The sequence below is a fragment of the Pseudophryne corroboree genome, chromosome 1, assembly GCF_028390025.1.
Source record: "Pseudophryne corroboree isolate aPseCor3 chromosome 1, aPseCor3.hap2, whole genome shotgun sequence".
Classification (NCBI taxonomy): Eukaryota; Metazoa; Chordata; class Amphibia; order Anura; family Myobatrachidae; genus Pseudophryne; species Pseudophryne corroboree.
The window spans coordinates 885,446,923-885,465,285 of NC_086444.1; the positions used below are offsets into that span (position 1 = coordinate 885,446,923).

The window sequence follows — 18,363 nt, forward strand, 5'->3', positions numbered from 1 at the left end:
TGAGGAAAAATGGCGCCAGTGTGCTGAGGAGATAGGCTCCGCCCCTTTTTTCGCGGACTTTTCTCCCGCATTTTTATGGATTCTGGCATGGGTTAAAATACATCCATATAGCCCTGGGGGTTATATGTGATGTATTTTCGCCAGCCAAGGTGTTTTTATTGCTGCTCAGGGCGCCGCCGCCCCCCCCCCCCCAGCGCCCTGCACCCTCAGTGACCGGAGTGTGAAGTGTGCCTGAGGAGCAATGGCGCACAGCTGCAGTGCTGTGCGCTACCTTGGTGAAGACTGATGTCTTCTGCCGCCGATTTTCCGGACCTCTTCTTGCTTCTGGCTCTGTAAGGGGGCCAGCGGCGCGGCTCTGGGACCGGACTCCGAGGCTGGGCCTGTGTTCGGTCCCTCTGGAGCTAATGGTGTCCAGTAGCCAAGAAGCCCAAGCTGGCTGCAAGCAGGCAGGTTCGCTTCTTCTCCCCTTAGTCCCTCGATGCAGTGAGCCTGTTGCCAGCAGGTCTCACTGAAAATAAAAAACCTAAAACTAAACTTTTTCTAAGAAACTCAGGAGAGCCTCCTAGAATGCACCCTTCTCGGCCGGGCACAAAAATCTAACTGAGGCTTGGAGGAGGGTCATAGGGGGAGGAGCCAGTGCACACCAGGTAGTCCTAAAGCTTTACTTTTGTGCCCAGTCTCCTGCGGAGCCGCTATTCCCATGGTCCTTACGGAGTTCCCAGCATCCACTAGGACGTCAGAGAAAAGGAATTACCAGTAGGTATTAAACGCTTATTTTTAGGTCACAGGTACAAATATAATGTACCTCCTAACTCTGTTTTGACAGTCCGTACAATCAGTCACTAGGGGGGGCTGCTTTAGTCTAATTTAAGAAAAAAACAATCTAGAATAAGGGTAGGGACCTTGTGGTATTACACACACCAGCTGGTCCTACCACAGTTTTGCTATTAAAACCTTGGCATGGCATAGTGGGATGTATAGTGCCACATGTCACCTGCCCCTGATCTAAAAGTATTTTTTTTTTATGAGGAGGAAGTGTAATACATAATTTAACGAATTCAGAAATTTATAATCCTATATTGAATACTTGCAATATAACTACTGCTGACCATATTATCATCCAATTTTATTGTATATGTCATTGAATATAACAGACAGTTCACGTTTTTCAGGTCATCTATGGATCTTTAAAATGTGTCAGTTGGTCATACAGCTAGGTGACCTGGAAAACATGAACTGTTTGGGATCCTGAGGACAGAGTTTGAAAACCACTGGAATATTGGGGAAATAAGACAAGCTAATGTAACCTTTGCTTTCTGTATTTAGAGCATCAATACCAATAGTACAGCCTAAATATATTTATATTTAATTTATTTTTTTCTAACAGGACAAATTACTGACTGAGGTAAATGTACTAAAACTTCTTAAAAATAGACAATTGGTGGTGCCCATAGCAACTAATCAGATTCCATAATTTGAGAAAAGGTAGCTATCTGACAGGTTGCTATGGGCAACATCGCCACCACTTTTAATTTTAGAATCTTTAGTAAATCTACCCCAAAATTTTGTTCTGCCCATGGAAAGCACATTACTCAACAAAGGATTACTACTTGCCCTAGTCTAAAGTGGTGCATAATAATTTGGTGCTCTAATAGGGGGCAACCCTGCTAACAAAAACCAAAACATTATACTGAGCTAGGAACTGTGTCTCAAAGTGCAATTACAAGGTTGTGGCTGAAGTAAGAAACATATCGTTTTGTATTTGTTACTGTAAATCATAACTGTCAGTTTTATCATTACCAGCAAAGGATTAAAATTTGCCAAATGAAGAGAGCACAATATTTTTTAAAAAGCCAATATCACATATTCTAGCGCATGCTTTGCTATACTACAGTATGTTTACAGGAAAGAAAACCCTGCAAATTCACGACTAATCTGATAAATAATTTAAATGAATCCAAATCCCTGACTAGTTTCTTTGGGTTCTAAACTGTAACACAGAAACCCTACTTACAGTATTTCCTAACTGATGTCAAATATACCCTCCTAACACCTGAAAAAGAAGATATGAGGTCTGGACAGAGCCATCCAATTTCAGTGTGTAGATTTAAAATACTTTACAGATACTGTAAATGAATTCCACACAGCTGTCTCTGTGCAGAAGAGCCAAGGAAAAATGATCAACCTTTGTGGAATCCTTTACATAGATTTTGCAGTCATTCTCAATCATATGGCATTCCAACTATAATTTACAATTAATTAGGATTTTATCCATGAAACATTTAAACAGCAATATGTTTAATGAAAGGAAGGTGCTATGTCAAAAACAACAAAAAGTGTGGGTTACAACAAAGCGCAAAGTCGCTGCTCACATTGCGGGTAATCAAAAGGAAAACTTCCCTTATTTTCCTTCCTGAATAATGGGCCCTACACACTTACAGATCTCACTGCACTATATGAATGTTCTCATATCGTGCAGTGTGTAGGCACCAACGATTAACGATGCACTCATTAATCGTTGGTGCCGGGTCGCTTATGCATGCAGGCCAATATGGACAATCTCGTCCATATTAGCATGCACTGCTATGGAGCCAGGTGACGGGAGGAGTGAAGAAACTAAACCCCCCCCCCCCCCCCCGCTGCCGGGTTGGCCGTAGCCGCCGTTGGGCAGCTCGGCGGCGGATCGCCAAGTGTGTAGGGCCCATAACCTGTGATTTATTATAACTGAATCTCCACCTTAGTTTAAAAAAATGCCAAAAAGTTTTACAAACTGGTACACCCACCCATCTGTGACAGAGCTCCTTGTTATAATACAGGGAGATTGTTAAAGGTAGATTTTGTCATTAAGAATGCACACATTTTCAGGTTTACAGATAAATAGTCATTGGCTCTTCCGAAAAACACTGAAAATCCATTTCTAGATGGTTGATAAATGTGGATGGCTGTGGTGTGCTGATTAGTGTCTATTCCATATATTGCACACACTGTATTGTCCATGATCTATACATTGGTGTTTACGATGGACTGCTACAATATTGCTGTATCAGTTTCTTGTGACAGAGGTTACAGACTCGCTCAGGATTAATGGAAGAAGGAAGTGGAATCTCATTGGATGAACATGTGGAGCAAAATATCCCACCACAATTCTTGCACTCGTTCTGAAATACAGCAATAATGACAGGTGAGAAACAAATGCCATGATGCAATAACCACATTTATTGGATCACATATTTCATCAACTAAATCAGTGATTCCTAAAAGCAATCATCAAGGCACACTACCAGGTTTATCCATGCTTAAGCACAAGTGACAATGAGTACTTCGGTCTGTATGATCATACCATCTGTGCACAAGCATGAATATTGTGAAAACCTGGACTGGTAGTGTGCCTTAAGGACTGCGTTTGAAAAATCCTGAACAAGCTCTTACACATACTGTATGTAGGTGCTAACATGTTGTTGCAAATGGCCCATGACTGAGACACTAAAAATTCATGCATGCTATAAATGCTAGTGGTATGTAAATTATACTTTATAACCCTATAGATGTGGAAGACACAGATGTTGTCACCATCACCAACCATTACTAAAGAGTCAAAACTGTAATTATAGTAACTATTTGATTTGAAAATGACCCTAATGTGAAAAAAATAGATTTGTCATTCTTGTTATTACTTTCCCAAACCTCTACTCAACACCCCAATATTGCATGACTTAACTGGAACTGATCAATAGGAAAGGGTGGAGCGGTCACTGTAGTGATTACATTATGTAGTCATGGATCTATAGTTAAATATTTTAACAATAAAACACGGCTGCTGACATGATGATTATCAAATAATTCAACACAAGAATATTCCAAACAAACTTAATAAAAAACTTAACTAAATTCCAAAAGAAAAAAAACCCCATTCAATTGAATGTAGGAAATGAGACAAATGGCATTTCGTAAAGGAATAATTTCTATGTAGACACGTTCAAAGTATTAGGAACCAAGGTTGATTGATAAGACCTATAGGTTTGTATATCACTACACAGCAGTGGGTTTGGACTTGGAATTTAGAATGGTAATAATAAATGAGGACACCCAGGAGTGGGAATAGCTGTGGCGGCACTGCCAGCATTCTGGCGGTCAGGATTCTGGCGTCTGTATTTTGACCATCGATATTCAGACCGCCAGGATTCCAATCATCGCCACCACTCTCCACATGCATAGCGGCTTTTACTAATGCCGTATGCACAAAATAAATAAATCACGAAAGACAGCTCTTGCGGATGCAGCTGTCCTTTGCAATGTGTGGACTTCTGGGTTTATGACCCTGGAGTCCGTCTGCGCATGCGTCTAGTGACGCACATGCCAGGGGGGGTTGCTGGGAGGGATCTGGTTGGATCCCCCTCAGAAGAGGCAGTGCGATAGAAGCTCCAGAATCTATCATATTCTGGGTCTTGGTGCATATGCGGTACCTGGCAAAACCTCTGGAAACTGCATTTACAGATGTCTGCCCGCATTTATCAGCTTGCTGCATCTCACCGAATGGGGTAAATTTACGAAGGTGAACGTTTTTTTTAGAACTGGTGATGTTGCCCATAGCAACCAATTAGATTTTATCTATTGTCTTCTAGAAGCAGTAAGATAAATGTTAAGTAGAATCTAACTGGTTTCTATGGGCAACATTACCAGTTCTAAAAAAAAAAACTACCACCTTAGTAAATTTACCCCAATGTGTCAGATTATTGAACAACATAATTTGTTGCATCTGCTACTCATCAGATGGGACGATGTGATTAACGATGTATATAAACGATAGATTGTGTGTACACACTATGCAATGGTCACCCAGATTGGTCGAAAGTACTAAAATTGCACAATAAATAATATAGTGTACTCCGCTTAAACATAATCTTGCCAATTTAACATCTCAATATTTGACTCCAAAAACAGGGAATATTCACTATTGGGCATTTCAGGTCAATAGTAATAAAAATATTAGCAGGAAAATTATTGGCTCTAGCCTTATAGTTTAACCACTAATGACCGCGAAACATAAAAAATGTGCAAAAGTAAAATGAAAATAAAACTACACTAGACAATAAACATTTATATTAAACTAAGTTAACCAGTTACCTGTTTATAATTAGAGTTGTAATAAGTAACTGCTGTCTGTAGCCAAACATTATATAAATGAAAAAACATTTTTTTTTTGCCGTGATTGACTGTTTTATTAAGGGGTCTGTTCAATTGAAGCCTGAATTGCCGTCAAGTCGGAAGTTTCCGACTTTTTTTGGACCTATTCAATGGAGCTGCCATTTTTCCGACTTGTCGGAAAACACGTGGATTGGTGGATTCGTTTTTTTGGCCCGTTTTCGACAATGCTGATCCGACTTTAAAAAAAGTCGGATCAGCATTGTCGGAAACGGGCAAAACCTGTCTGAAATGCCCGCTAATTGAATACTACACAGTCGGATCCTCTCCATCGGGGAGGATCCAACATGCATTGAATAGACCCCTATGTAGCAAACCCCTTTCTAAAAGGGATATTGATAAGTTAGTTGTGCCCATAGCTGTGATGTCTCAGATTCAATACAAAGATCTTATTACCAAAGTTTGTACCAAAAATCTATCAAGGACAGATATACACCAATGCTAATGAGTGTCAGCAATGTTACATTTACAGTTCATATGTAACATGCAGCTGATTATGCTTGGGCATGCATTATGCAATAACAGTCACGGAAGCCTAGTCTCTCTGTATGTCAGGAAGTCAAGCAGAGTGCCAGGAGGCAGGGCTGCTCTGTGCACCAAGACCGACCCATCAGCGCTTCTGTCATTTGCCATAAGTGTCAGATGACCAGTCAGGCCGTGTTTGTGCCATGTCCTAGTCTATATTTTTCTATAAACACAATGAGGAAAATGACTAAAAGCCCTTTCTGAGGCAACTTATTGCTCCATTTTTAGCAGGAAGTGGCTACCTTAGTAAGCAATATACTGGATTCCTCCCGACACAGCTGGCACATTTGAAGTATCTTCTTTTCACTCTCTTGATCCTGCAATAGAAGATAAGTATTAATTATCAAATTTGTCACGTTATATTATTCACTACAGCTAAGTGAGGAGGAGGAGAAATTGGTAGTGAATGTACAGTGGTGTGAAAAGCAAAGGCAACCTGAGTAAATGCGAAATACGATTTATTAAATGATCATTTAATTTATTGAAGGAAAAATAATAATGAGACAAGCCTTTGTGTTCCTCTTTGTTACCAGTCTCTTTCTTATGGTGGAATCATATACGCTGACATTAACTGAGGCGAGCAAGACCTACAGTTCCATAGATGTAGCACCTGGGTTCTTTTGTGACTTCCTGGATGAGTTATCTATGCTCGTTTGGAGGAACTCCTGGTAAGATTCACCACTGTATGAGTGTAAGTCACAGAAACTTAAGCTGGATACATTATGGGCGCTATATATCGGCAAATATATTGTGATAGGTTCGGTGAGTGTGTCCACACACATTGCATTGGCCCTGCAGCCGAGCCAATTCCCAATATATCTGCAGATACAGCAGCGCATCTGCTCGCCGACTGCCCACACACTGGCTACAGGAACTCGTGTCACAGATGGGTGGGCAAATTGAAATGCCTGCTCATCTGTGATCTGACATATCAAGTGTTCGATCTGTAAATGTATATGCTCACCTGAATTGGTCGCTCTGTCGGGGCGACGACGGGTCCGCTGTCAAGTCACTCCAGGGTGAACCCAGCTTTAGAAGTAGCTTTGTAACCTTTTGCAGACTTATATAGTTCAATAATTTTCTATTGCATCTCTTCTGGAATTTCTTTTAATCTCAGCATACTGTGCTACTTATTTAGACGTTTTAACCAACTTTACATTGCTGAAAAGGTTCTAGTGCCTGGTAGTAATCAAGCCTGATTGTATCTAGTCCAATGGAACCTACTCATCAATTCCATGTAGTTTACTGGTTGAATTAGTAAAGCTGGACATACACTGTCAGATAAAATATCTGTCAGACCAAATGACATTTTATCTGACAAGCTGAAACCCATCAAATGTCATGGCCTTACACTGTGAGATAGCGCACAGTTTATGGCCACGATATCTACGTTCCTCAACTGGGGAGGAGACATTACCCCATTCCTGCCCTACAAAGGAACAGGGGAACTGTTGGGCTGTTGGCCGCAGCAGAGCATACACTATCAGATACGGCAGATCAACTATCAGATCTATTGGACATGCTGGAAGATTTCAGTATGTCCGACAGACCAAGAATTAGTGATCCGTCATTGCAATACACAGTTCAATTATCAGCACAATCAGATAATTATCAGCTGATCGGGCTGATGTGGACAGGAATGCCCAGCATTACTAAGAGGGCAATTAGTATTTCACACAGGGTCAGCTGGTGATGGATAACTTTGTTCATTCATTAAATTAAATGATCATTTCAAAACTGGACATTGAGGTTACTCAGGTTCAATTTTGTTTGAAGATCTGAAACAGGTGTAACAAATACACAAAAACAGAAAAAATCAATACATTTTTTTCCCACCACTGTATGCCGTATTTTAACACAAAAATCAAAAATATTTTGTCCATATATACACTATAGAGAGAAGAAATCATCCGATTGTATACAAACCTCAATTTCGTGGTTAACAGAAGAAGACAGTGAACTAGAAAACAGAATAAAATGACAACATGATTCTTAAAATTAAAAACTAAATAGAAATAGTTAATGAATAAAAAAAACGAGATAATTATCTTATTTTTAAGGCTCTATAGCATTGTAAATGGACTGTTTGTAAAAAGTGTAACGTAAACATATCATAAGTACACAAAATATAAATGTACATATTTTTGGAACAATACAGATATGAAACAGACTAGTTAGGATGAGGACAAGGGTCAAGACTAGGGCAAGCAGGGAGGGGAATGCATTTCAGCGCCCAATGAGTCTGGACAGACACATCGACCAGCCAGTGGTGTGGTAAAAAATGTGAAAGTGAACTGTGAAGAGCAGCATGTCAAGGGTGGGGAGGAAAGTGGAGAATTACAAGAATAGGCTGTAGGATTCGTAGAAAATGTATAGTTTCAGCTCAGGTTTGAATCTGATGAGAATGGTAGAAGCAGTGGCGGATCCAGGGGGGGGGGCACACGGGCCCGTGCCCCCCCTGTCATGTCTGGCACTTAAAAAAAAACCCAACAACAGTCCCTTGAAAAAAGAAGCGGCGGCACAGACAGTGCGGTTCACTGGCGCCCACCGCGATAAAGGGTCTAGTGGCGACGGCAGCAGTACTAATGAGTCAGACTGACTCATTACAGTACGCTGCAGCCGCGGCCAGTGTGTTAGAAGCTGGGAGCCAGTGGGAGGCGAGCAGAGCGGACTGGCGATTCCACCATTGAGAGGAGAGAGGTACAGGAGGACGCATCCTTGTCTGGCATATCCAAAACACCCGGCATCTTTTAGCCACTGATCGTAAGGGCTAAGTCACCATCGTGTCAGTTCCGCGGTGGAGAGATTTCTGCTGGCTGGAGCGGCTTAGTGCTTGGCTATTTTGAACGGGAGCATCAGGAGAGACAACCGGCCTGTTGAAGCTGCTTGCGGCTCAGACGGAAGCTTCCCACCAGTGCTAATACATTCAGCCGCACAGATAGAAGCCGCCAGCCGATTCCAGGATACCGTCCCGGTCTGCAGGTAACGAATATCAGCTATGCAGACTGTGCATACCCGGGGACGCTCGGGCTGCACAAACTCCTCGTACCTATAAATAGGTCCCTCACTATAAGCATAAGGGACAGAGGGACAGATGTATTAAGCTTGAAAAGTGATAAATATCACTGTGATAAAGCACCAGCCAATCGGCTCCTAACTGTCATTTTTCAAACACAGCCTGTGACATGGCAGTTAGGAGCCTATTGGCTGGTGCTTTATCACAGTGATATTTATCACTTTTCAGGCTTAGTACATCTCCCCCAGAGTGATTAAGTTACCTGTGACCGTTTGATTCTTATACACACAGATATTTGGACATAATTACTGGTGACTTTTGAATATAATTAGCTGGGTGCATTTAAGCTCAGAGGAATATAGTCTTTATTGAACTCTTGGATCAACTTCTGTCAGTCTGGACGTTTTTATAATTAAGCACACATAATGTATGTATGTAACTGTATTAATGTGTGTATATATAGCCAGTTGGTGCTTCCCTCCCCTCTGTAGAATAACCCCCCCCCCCCACTATTGGCCTTCCATATGGAGAAGACCCCCTCACTGCTGCCCTACCCTCCATATCCCCCTTCCCTCCTCCCACTGCTGCCCTCCCATATGGAGGAGACCCCCCACACTGCTGCCCTACCCTCCATATCCCCCCTTCCCTCCTCCTACTGCCCTTGTTGTGAGGCCACGCGCACCTTCATGGGACCGCATGCCGAAGGCGTGCACAGGGTGCCCCCCCTGTCGTTTTTTCCTGGATCCGCCCCTGGGTAGAAGTCTGACTTGTTGAAGGATAGGGCTCCAGTGGAGGGGGCAGAGCGTGAAGTACCTTGCAAAGGGGTGAGGCTGGCGCAAAGTGACTAGATACAGAAATTGGATGAGCAGCAGTGTTAAAAATAGAGTGAATTAGGGAAAGGCAAGATAAGGAGATGCCAGAGAAACGTTTGTTACAGAGAGGATGAGTGCATGTTTTACATTTTTTGTAGCGTTAAAGGTGAGAAAAGGTCTAATTCTAGATATGTTACGGAGGTGGAAACAGGAAAAAAGTGAGAGAGATATTTGAATACGTGGCGTGAAGGAGAGGTCATGTTTAATTTGAGAAGCGCTGGGAAATCAAGGATGAGACTGCAGAGAGTCAGGAAGAGACATGACTGAGGACTGAGAGAGAGAGAGAGGTCAGAAGAGACTAGGAACCATTTGAGTATTATCAGTGTACAGGTGGTATTAGAGACTGAAGGAGCTGGTGGCCTTTCCAATGGAGGATGGATCCTCGGAGAATGCAGACAGTTATGGGAAGGGGAGATGGAATCAGAAGTAAAGAAAAAAAACGGTTAAGTGAGAGATCTGGATTTCAGCCGAGATTGTCCATATTTTTTAAATTTTTCATTATAAATGATTGCCACTTTAAAAATATGGACAATCCCGGCTGAAATTCGTACCCAATTACATTTGCCTAATGAGGTGAGCCATAAGAAGACATACGGACAATACAATACAAGCAAAGGAGAGTTTGAAGGAGAAGCAGGTTATAGACCGTGTCAAAGGCAGCACATAGATCTAAGAAGATGAAAATTGAGAAATGACCATTTGCTTTGGCGGTGAGTTCAAGAGGACCTCAGTGCAGGCGCTTTCTGTGGACTGAAGGGGACAGAAACCAGTGGTGGGAAAGGAGGGCAAGGTGGTGTCAATTTTGAATGAGAAGTAGGTATTGTGAAGAGCAGGAGTAATGAAAGGGCAGAGGAGAGAGAGTTAAGGTAGCAAAGAGTAATTGAAGATTGGAGGTAGTTATTTATGTGTAGATATCAATGAATTGCATCACCAAGTTCTGTGTTACTCAAACACTTTTCTATCCAGTGTCCTAAAAGAGGTTTACAATCATACATGACAATTTTCACAATTCCAGGATTTATGTTCATTTTATTTTCCTTCACTTAAATATATTCTCACAAGTGAGTATTGATGACCTTATTTCTCAGTATGTTTGCAAGTAATGAATGGGTAAAAATAGGATTTTAAAAACCTATCAGTAAATCCTTTTCTCGTAGTTCATAAGGGATATTGGGGACAGATTTAGTAAGATGGGTACAGACAAGTCCAAAGGAGCCAGTGCACTTTAAATTTCTTCAACTGGGTGTGCTGGCTCCTTCCCTCTATGCCCCCTCCCACAGGCAGTTCTAGGTAAAACAGTGACCAAAGGAGAAAGGACATACTTGAGAGAAGGAACATAACAATAAGTGTGGTGAGATTTACACACCAGCACACCATAACATAACCTGGCCAGCAACAGGAACAGCAACAGCTGAACTCTAACACATAACAGAGAACCTGCAGAAACTCACCACACAGAGGTGGGCGCCCAATATCCCTTATGGACTACGAGAAAAGGATTTACCGGTAGGTATTTAAAATCCTATTTTCTCTAGCATCCATAAGGGATATTTGGGGACAGATTTAGTACGATGGGGATGTCCCAAAGCTTCCAGAACGGGCGGGAACGTGCAGAGACTGCTGTAGCACAGCCTGACCAAACTGGGTATCCTCTTTGGCAAGGGTATCAAATTTGTAGAATTTCACAAAAGTGTTCTTCCCAGACCAGGAAGCCGCTCAGCATAGTTGCAAGGCCAAGACTCCACGGGCAGCCGCCCAGGAAGAGCCCACTGACCTTGTAGAGTGGGCCATCAGAGACTGAGGCTCATGTAAGGCTGCCGACACATAGGCCTGTTGGATAGTAAGCCTAATCCAACGAGCAATGGTCTGTTTTGAAGCAGGACAACTCTTTTTCTGAGCATCATAAAGCACGAATAAGGAATCCGTCTTTCTGACCCGAGCTGTGCGCCTGACACAGATCTTCAAAGCACACACAACATCCAAAGACTCCGGAGGAGCCGAAGCGTCAGAACAGGACGGTACCACAACAGGTTGATTCAGGTGAAATGCGGAGACGATCTTCAGCAGGAACTGCTGTCTAGTCCGGAGCTCCGCTCTGTCCTCGTAAAAGACTAAGGGGGTAATTCTGAGTTGATCGCAGCAGCAAGTTTGTTAGCAATTGGGCAAAACCATGTTAGATTTGGGTGGGTTATTTAGTTTCTGTGCAGGGTAAATGCTGGCTGCTTTATTTTTACACTGCAATTTAGATTTCAGCTTGAATACACCCCACCCAAATCTAACTCCTTCTGCACATGTTATATCTGTCCCCCCTGCAGTGCACATGGTTTTGCCCAAATGCTAACAAATTTGCTGCTGCGATCAACTCAGAACTAGGCCCTAAGGGGGTAATTCTGAGTTGATCACAGCAGGAACTTTGTTAGCAGTTGGGCAAAACCATGTGCACTGCAGGGGAGGCAGATATAACATGTGCAGAGATGGATTTGGGTGGGGTGTGTTCAATCTGCAGTGTAAAAATAAAGCAGCCAGTATTTACCCTGCACAGAAACAAAATAACCCACCCAAATCTAACTCTCTCTGTAAATGTTATATCTGCCCCCCCTGCAGTGCACATGGTTTTGCCCAACTGCTAAAAAATTCCCTGCTGCGATCAACTTGGAATTACCCCCTAAGTACAGACTTTTACACGATAAGGACCCCAATTCTGAGACGCGTCTAACAGAAGAGAGGGCCAATAACATCACTGTCTTCCATGTGAGGTACTTGTCTTCTACCGTCATCAGAGGCTCAAACCAGGGGGACTGTAGAAATGTCAACACTACATCCAAAGCCCTAGGCCGTAGACGGCACAAAGAGCGGTTGTATGTGGAGTACCCTTTGTAAGGAGGTTCTGAACTTCTGGCAACACAGCCAAATTCTTCTGAAAGAAAATTGAGAGCTGAAATCTGGACCTTAACGGAGCCCAGACGTAAGCCCTTATCCACCCAGCCTGTAGGAAATGTCCCAAGTGAAACTCTGCAGGTGGATACGCGAGTTCCTCGCACCAAGAGACATATCTCCTCCAGATATGATGATAGTGTTTTGAAGTCACAGGTTTTCTGGTTTGCACCATAGTGGCAATTACTTTTTTGGAAAGCCCTTTGCTTTGTGAGCTAGGATGTTCCGCTCAACTTCCATGCCGTCAAACGAAGCCGCTGTAAGTCTGAGTAGACGAACGGTCCTTGCTGGAGAAAATACTCTCTTAGTGGCAGAGGCCAAGGGTCTTCTATAGACATGTCCAGAAGAGTTGCGTACCACGCCCTTCAGGGCCAATCCGGCGCAATCAGGATTGCTTGTACTCTGTGATATCTGATCCGTTGGAGCACCCTTGGGATCAACGGAATCGGAGGAAATAGGTAGACCAGCCGGTAAGTCCAAGGCGACGTCAGCGCATCCACTGCACTCGCCTGAGGGTCTCTGGTTCGCGAGCAGTAGCAGCGAAGCTTCTTGTCGAGGCGAGACGTCATCATGTCGATCTGCGGGTATCCCCACCTGTCGACAATCTGTTGAAACACCCAAGGATGTAATCCCCACTCCCCCGGGTGGAGGTCGTGGCGACTCAGGAAGTCTTCTTCCCAGTTGTCCACTCCTGGAATGGAAATTGCGGAAAGCGCACTTGCATTTCTTTCCGCCCAGAGAAGTATTTTTGACACTTCTAGCATGCAGGCCCTGCTTTTTGTCCCTCCCTGTGGATTGATGTATGCCACTGCTGTGGCGTTGTCCGACTGAACCTGGATCGCCTGATCCCTGAGTAGAGGGGAGGCCTGAATCAAAGCATTAAGTAGGGCCTCTTGGGCAGGCCTTGGAACTGCGCCCACTGGGTGACCGCTCACCATCCTCTCAGGTTTGCATCCATCGTGAGGAGGATCCAATCCTGAATCCCGAAACGTCGACCATCCAGCAGGTTGGAAGTTTGTAACCACCACAGGAGTGAAATCCTGGCCTGGGGTGATAGCTGAATCACCTGTGAACCGGACCACTTGTTCAGGATGTCCATTTGGAAGGGTCTGGCATGGAACCTTCCGAGCTGTATCGCCTCGTACGAGGCCACCATTTTTCCCAACAATTTTATGCAAAGATGAATGGAAACTCGAGCAGGTCGGAAAACCATGCGAACCAACTCTTAAAGTGTTCTCACCTTGTCCTCTGGGAGGAACACTCTCTGAGCTACCGTATCCAGTATCATACCCAGAAACAGGAGCCTTTGAGACGGTTCCAGTTGAGACTTCTGTAGACTGAAGATCCACCCGTGGTGAGACAGAAGTTGGATAGTGCGATCTATATGGAGCAGAAGCAGCTCCCTGGAACTTGCTGTTATCTGAGCTGGAACATCATTTCCGCCATCACCTTCGTGAACACCCTCGGAGCTGTAGACAGGGCGAAGGGCAACGCCTGAAACTGGTAGTGATCTTCAGTAGGGCGAACCGCAGATAGGCCTGATGAGGAGGCCTAATTGGGATATGTAGGTAGGCATCCTTGATATCCAGGGGCACGAGGAATTCCTGTTCCAGGCCCGTGATCACCGCTTTCAAAGATTCCATCTTGAATTTGAAAACCTTCAGGTAAGGATTCAAGGACTACAGATTCAAAATGGGTCTCACAGATCAGTCTGGTTTTAGCACTACGAACAGACTGGAGTAGTAACCTTGTCCCTGCTGTAGCAAGGGTACTGAAACAATGTCCCGGGACTAGACCAACTTGTATATGGCCAGTAGTAGCGTAACACGCATATTTTCCAAAACTGGCAACCTGATTTGAAAAATCGTTGGGGAGGAGCACTGTCGAACTCCAGCTTGTAACCCTGAGAGATAAGGTCCCTTACCCAGGCATCTTGGCAGGAACCATCCCAGATGTGGCTGTAATGACGTAACTGAGCTTCCACCATGAGATCCCCTCGGGGTGGGTGGGCACCGCCATGCCGAAGTCTTTGTGGAAGCTGAACTGGTGCTCTATTCCTGGCTGGTTTCTTAGGCTTACCTCTGGAGCCTCTAGCTGCATTGGAGGCAACCTGGGCCCAAGATCAAAATCTGTAGGACCGAAAGGACTGAGTAGACGGTCTCAGGTAGGTACGCCTAGCAGGCGGATCCCCTGCAGGGAGAAACGTGGATTTCCCTGCAGTAGCTTTGGAGATCCATGCGTACAATTCATCTCCGAAGAGCCATTCACCTGTGAAGGGAAGAGATTCCACATTACGTTTGGAGTCAGTGTCTGCAATCCACTGACGCAACCTCTGTGGGCAGACACAGCCATAGCAGTGGTTCTAGCATTTATATTGCCAATCTCTTTAAGGGAGTCACAGAGGACTCTTTCCGTGTCCTGAATGTGTTTTAGGAAAGTTACAGTAGTAACCACGGTCATATGACCTAAAGACCCTCTTGAATCTGAGTAGCCCACGTATGAATGGCATGCGTCATCCAGCAAACATCAATGACCGGCCTTTGAGCTACACCTGCAGCAGTGTAGATAGATTTTAGAGTGGTCTCTATTTTCCTATCCCCCGGGTCCTTTACCGTAAAAAAGAGCACGGAGCAGGGAGCACCATCTTTTTAGAAAGGCGAGAGACTGAGACGTCTACTGCTGGAGATTCTTCCCAGAATTTCCTGCCTTCAGGAGCAAATAGGAAGGTATTTAAAAACCTTTTGGACACCTGATATTTTTTTATCTGGATTTTTCCAGGCTATTTTAAATAAAACATCCAATTCTTTGGAATCAGGAAAGGTGACTGTCAGTTTGTCTTGTGGGAGGAAAAATTACTGCTGATTAGTAGCATCCTCCAGGGGGAGCTTTAACACATCCCGTATAACCAATATGAGAGGTTCGATACCCTGTGTAGGGGTGGAATCTTCACTAATGGGATCCCCATCATCCCCCATCCACCTGTACATCATCAGAATCTGATAGGATTGCAGGCAAAGCACATTTTTGTGCACCTGTAGTAGACAGCGGAGAATGGGAAGCATCAGCCTTGGCAGTTAGGCTAGACACTGCTTGTTGCAGTTCTTGTGTTTTATTGGCATTGGCATTGAGCGGAGATGACATATCCGACATCATGAATTTTATAGCCCCCCAGCCAGGAAGGCTCTGGACTCTACCCCATGTTGTTATCAGCATTTTGTGATTACTGACTACACTGCTCACAGGATATGGAGCCCAATTAATTAGGGGAGAATCTGGCATTACATACATTGCATGACTTCTGTTTCACCATAATGAAATACCGAAACAATACACATACAACACAGACTGAATACAATAAAAGCCTGCCCTATTGCATGTGAGAGGAGACGCAGAAGAGAGGACACCAGTACACCCAACGCTGTACAGCCCCAGTGAGACTGTCAGCGTTTTGTGTAGTAACATATAACAGTGATACTGCTGTACAGAGAATTCCCCAGAGGAATGTAAACTGTGCACTAATAGCGTCTCTCCCCCTCTACACCCGGTACCAGTGATCCTATGACCGTTTTGAGGAGCTGCATGAGGCTGCTGCTTGCTTATGCAGAGGAAGGCGTCAAAATGCCGTTGAGCCCGCTCTGATGTAGCTGCACCCCCGCTATAGCACCGCAGCTAATAATAAGTTTTATACTGGCAATGTCTCCACAGGCTATGTAGCCTCACATAAATGCTTGGCACAACACCCGTCCAACCAGTCTCACGCAGGGGCACCCGCGGGTCCCCCCCACGCATCTGCCACATAATGAACCGGGGGGCCCCCCTATCGGGCCCCTGGTTTGTACTCACCACGACGATCACCTTTAGGCTCTGTTAGGGGTGTGCGGCAAGCTGCGACAGCTAAGGTGCAGTGCCCCGCTAAACAAACAGCCCCTCAAGACAGTGGTCCTGCAGTGGAGAAGCGGCTCTGCACCTCATGAGGCCGGTAACCGTCTACCCCTGACTCCCACGGCGCAGGTATGCTGTTGCCCAAACAGCATACAGAAATAAGTAAAAGTTTAGATGAAATTGAAGAAAAAACTCTGGAGCTTGCAGAGTGTGCATCGTCTCCTGAGGGCACTTTTTTCTAAACTGCCTGTGGGGGGGATAGAGGGGAGGAGCCAGCAGACCCAGTTGAAGAAATTTAAAGTGCACTGACTCCTTTGGACCCGTCTATACCCATCGTACTAAATCTGTCCCAAATATCACTTATGGATGCTAGAGAAAAAAAAGGTCTATTTGAAATGTAACAAACACAATACAATGGTATCATTATTGGTAATGGAAAGGGAAATAAACATCTTGTTGACATTCAGAAAATCAACAAGCAGTATGTGGACCCTGCAATACCACTACCAGGAGATCGACAATACTACTTAAAGCATTCACGGGCACCAGCAGTCGAAGGAACATCATCATGCTTACAGTTGTAGTGCTGGCGTGTGAGAAATGCTTTACGTACTGTAGCCTACCAATTTAAAGGTGCCGGCGTACCCATGGTTCACATAGTGTTTCTTGACGTTCTAAATGTTGTCAACTACATACAATGAGCCTCCCTTTTAAGGCTTTCTAATGTTACTACTATCAACAGGGCAGTACAGTTTCCAGTATGAATCTCATATCACGGACTGAAGAGATCTGTTTAGCTATTTTGAACCCTGCAAGATGTATACATGACACGGTAACATAATATTCCTGTTATACAGATTTGACATCAAATATAGCGTGACATACTTGTTTTGAGTGGTGTTGTGGGCTTCATTCACAGCTGCTCTCATCTTTTCATCCATTCCTTTATGTTGTGCATTCTGCGTGTATAAATCAGTATAATTAGATTTTAACATGCTGACCAGAAAATGCTACCTTACAAAATCCTAACAAGGGCAAAAATAAGAATTTACTTACCGATAATTCTATTTCTCGTAGTCTGTAGTGGATGCTGGGGACTCCGTCAGGACCATGGGGATTAGCGGCTCCGCAGGAGACAGGGCACAAAAGTAAAAGCTTTAGGATCAGGTGGTGTGCACTGGCTCCTCCCCCTATGACCCTCCTCCAAGCCTCAGTTAGGATACTGTGCCCGGACGAGCGTACACAATAAGGAAGGATTTTGAATCCCGGGTAAGACTCATACCAGCCACACCAATCACACTGTACAACCTGTGATCTGAACCCAGTTAACAGCATGATAACAGCGGAGCCTCTGAAAAGAGGTCTCACAACAATAATAACCCGATTTTTGTAACAATAACTATGTACAAGTATTGCAGACAATCCGCACTTGGGATGGGCGCCCAGCATCCACTACGGACTACGAGAAATAGAATTATCGGTAAGTAAATTCTTATTTTCTCTGACGTCCTAAGTGGATGCTGGGGACTCCGTCAGGACCATGGGGATTATACCAAAGCTCCCAAACGGGCGGGAGAGTGCGGATGACTCTGCAGCACCGAATGAGAGAACTCCAGGTCCTCCTCAGTCAGGGTGTGCCCCTGACCAAGTATCAGCTCGGCAAAGTTGTAAAGCCGAGACCCCTCGGGCAGCCGCCCAAGATGAGCCCACCTTCCTTGTGGAATGGGCATTTACATATTTTGGCTGTGGCAGGCCTGCCACAGAATGTGCAAGCTGAATTGTACTACACATCCAACTAGCAATCGTCTGCTTAGAAGCAAGAGCACCCAGTTTGTTGGGTGCATACAGGATAACAGCAAGTCAGTTTTCCTGACTCCAGCCGTCCTGGAAACTATATTTTCAGGGCCCTGACAACATCTAGCAACTTGGAGT

General features: G+C 44.3%; 1 protein-coding gene across 5 annotated transcripts in view; it reads right to left on the reverse strand.

Moving 5' to 3' along the window:
- Positions 1-2,277: 2,277 nt before the first annotated feature.
- The window catches only part of RUFY3 (RUN and FYVE domain containing 3), a 282,769-nt gene continuing 266,683 nt past the window's right edge, over positions 2,278-18,363 (reverse strand). For all 5 annotated transcript variants that reach the window (XM_063920120.1, XM_063920121.1, XM_063920122.1 and 2 more), the window contains 4 exons: positions 17,317-17,390; positions 7,654-7,687; positions 5,970-6,044; positions 2,278-3,158 (listed from right to left, as the gene is read on the reverse strand). In XM_063920120.1, the coding sequence (XP_063776190.1) occupies positions 3,015-3,158; positions 5,970-6,044; positions 7,654-7,687; positions 17,317-17,390 (327 nt within the window). In that variant the 3' untranslated portion in view covers positions 2,278-3,014. The remainder of the gene's footprint in view (positions 3,159-5,969; positions 6,045-7,653; positions 7,688-17,316; positions 17,391-18,363) is intronic.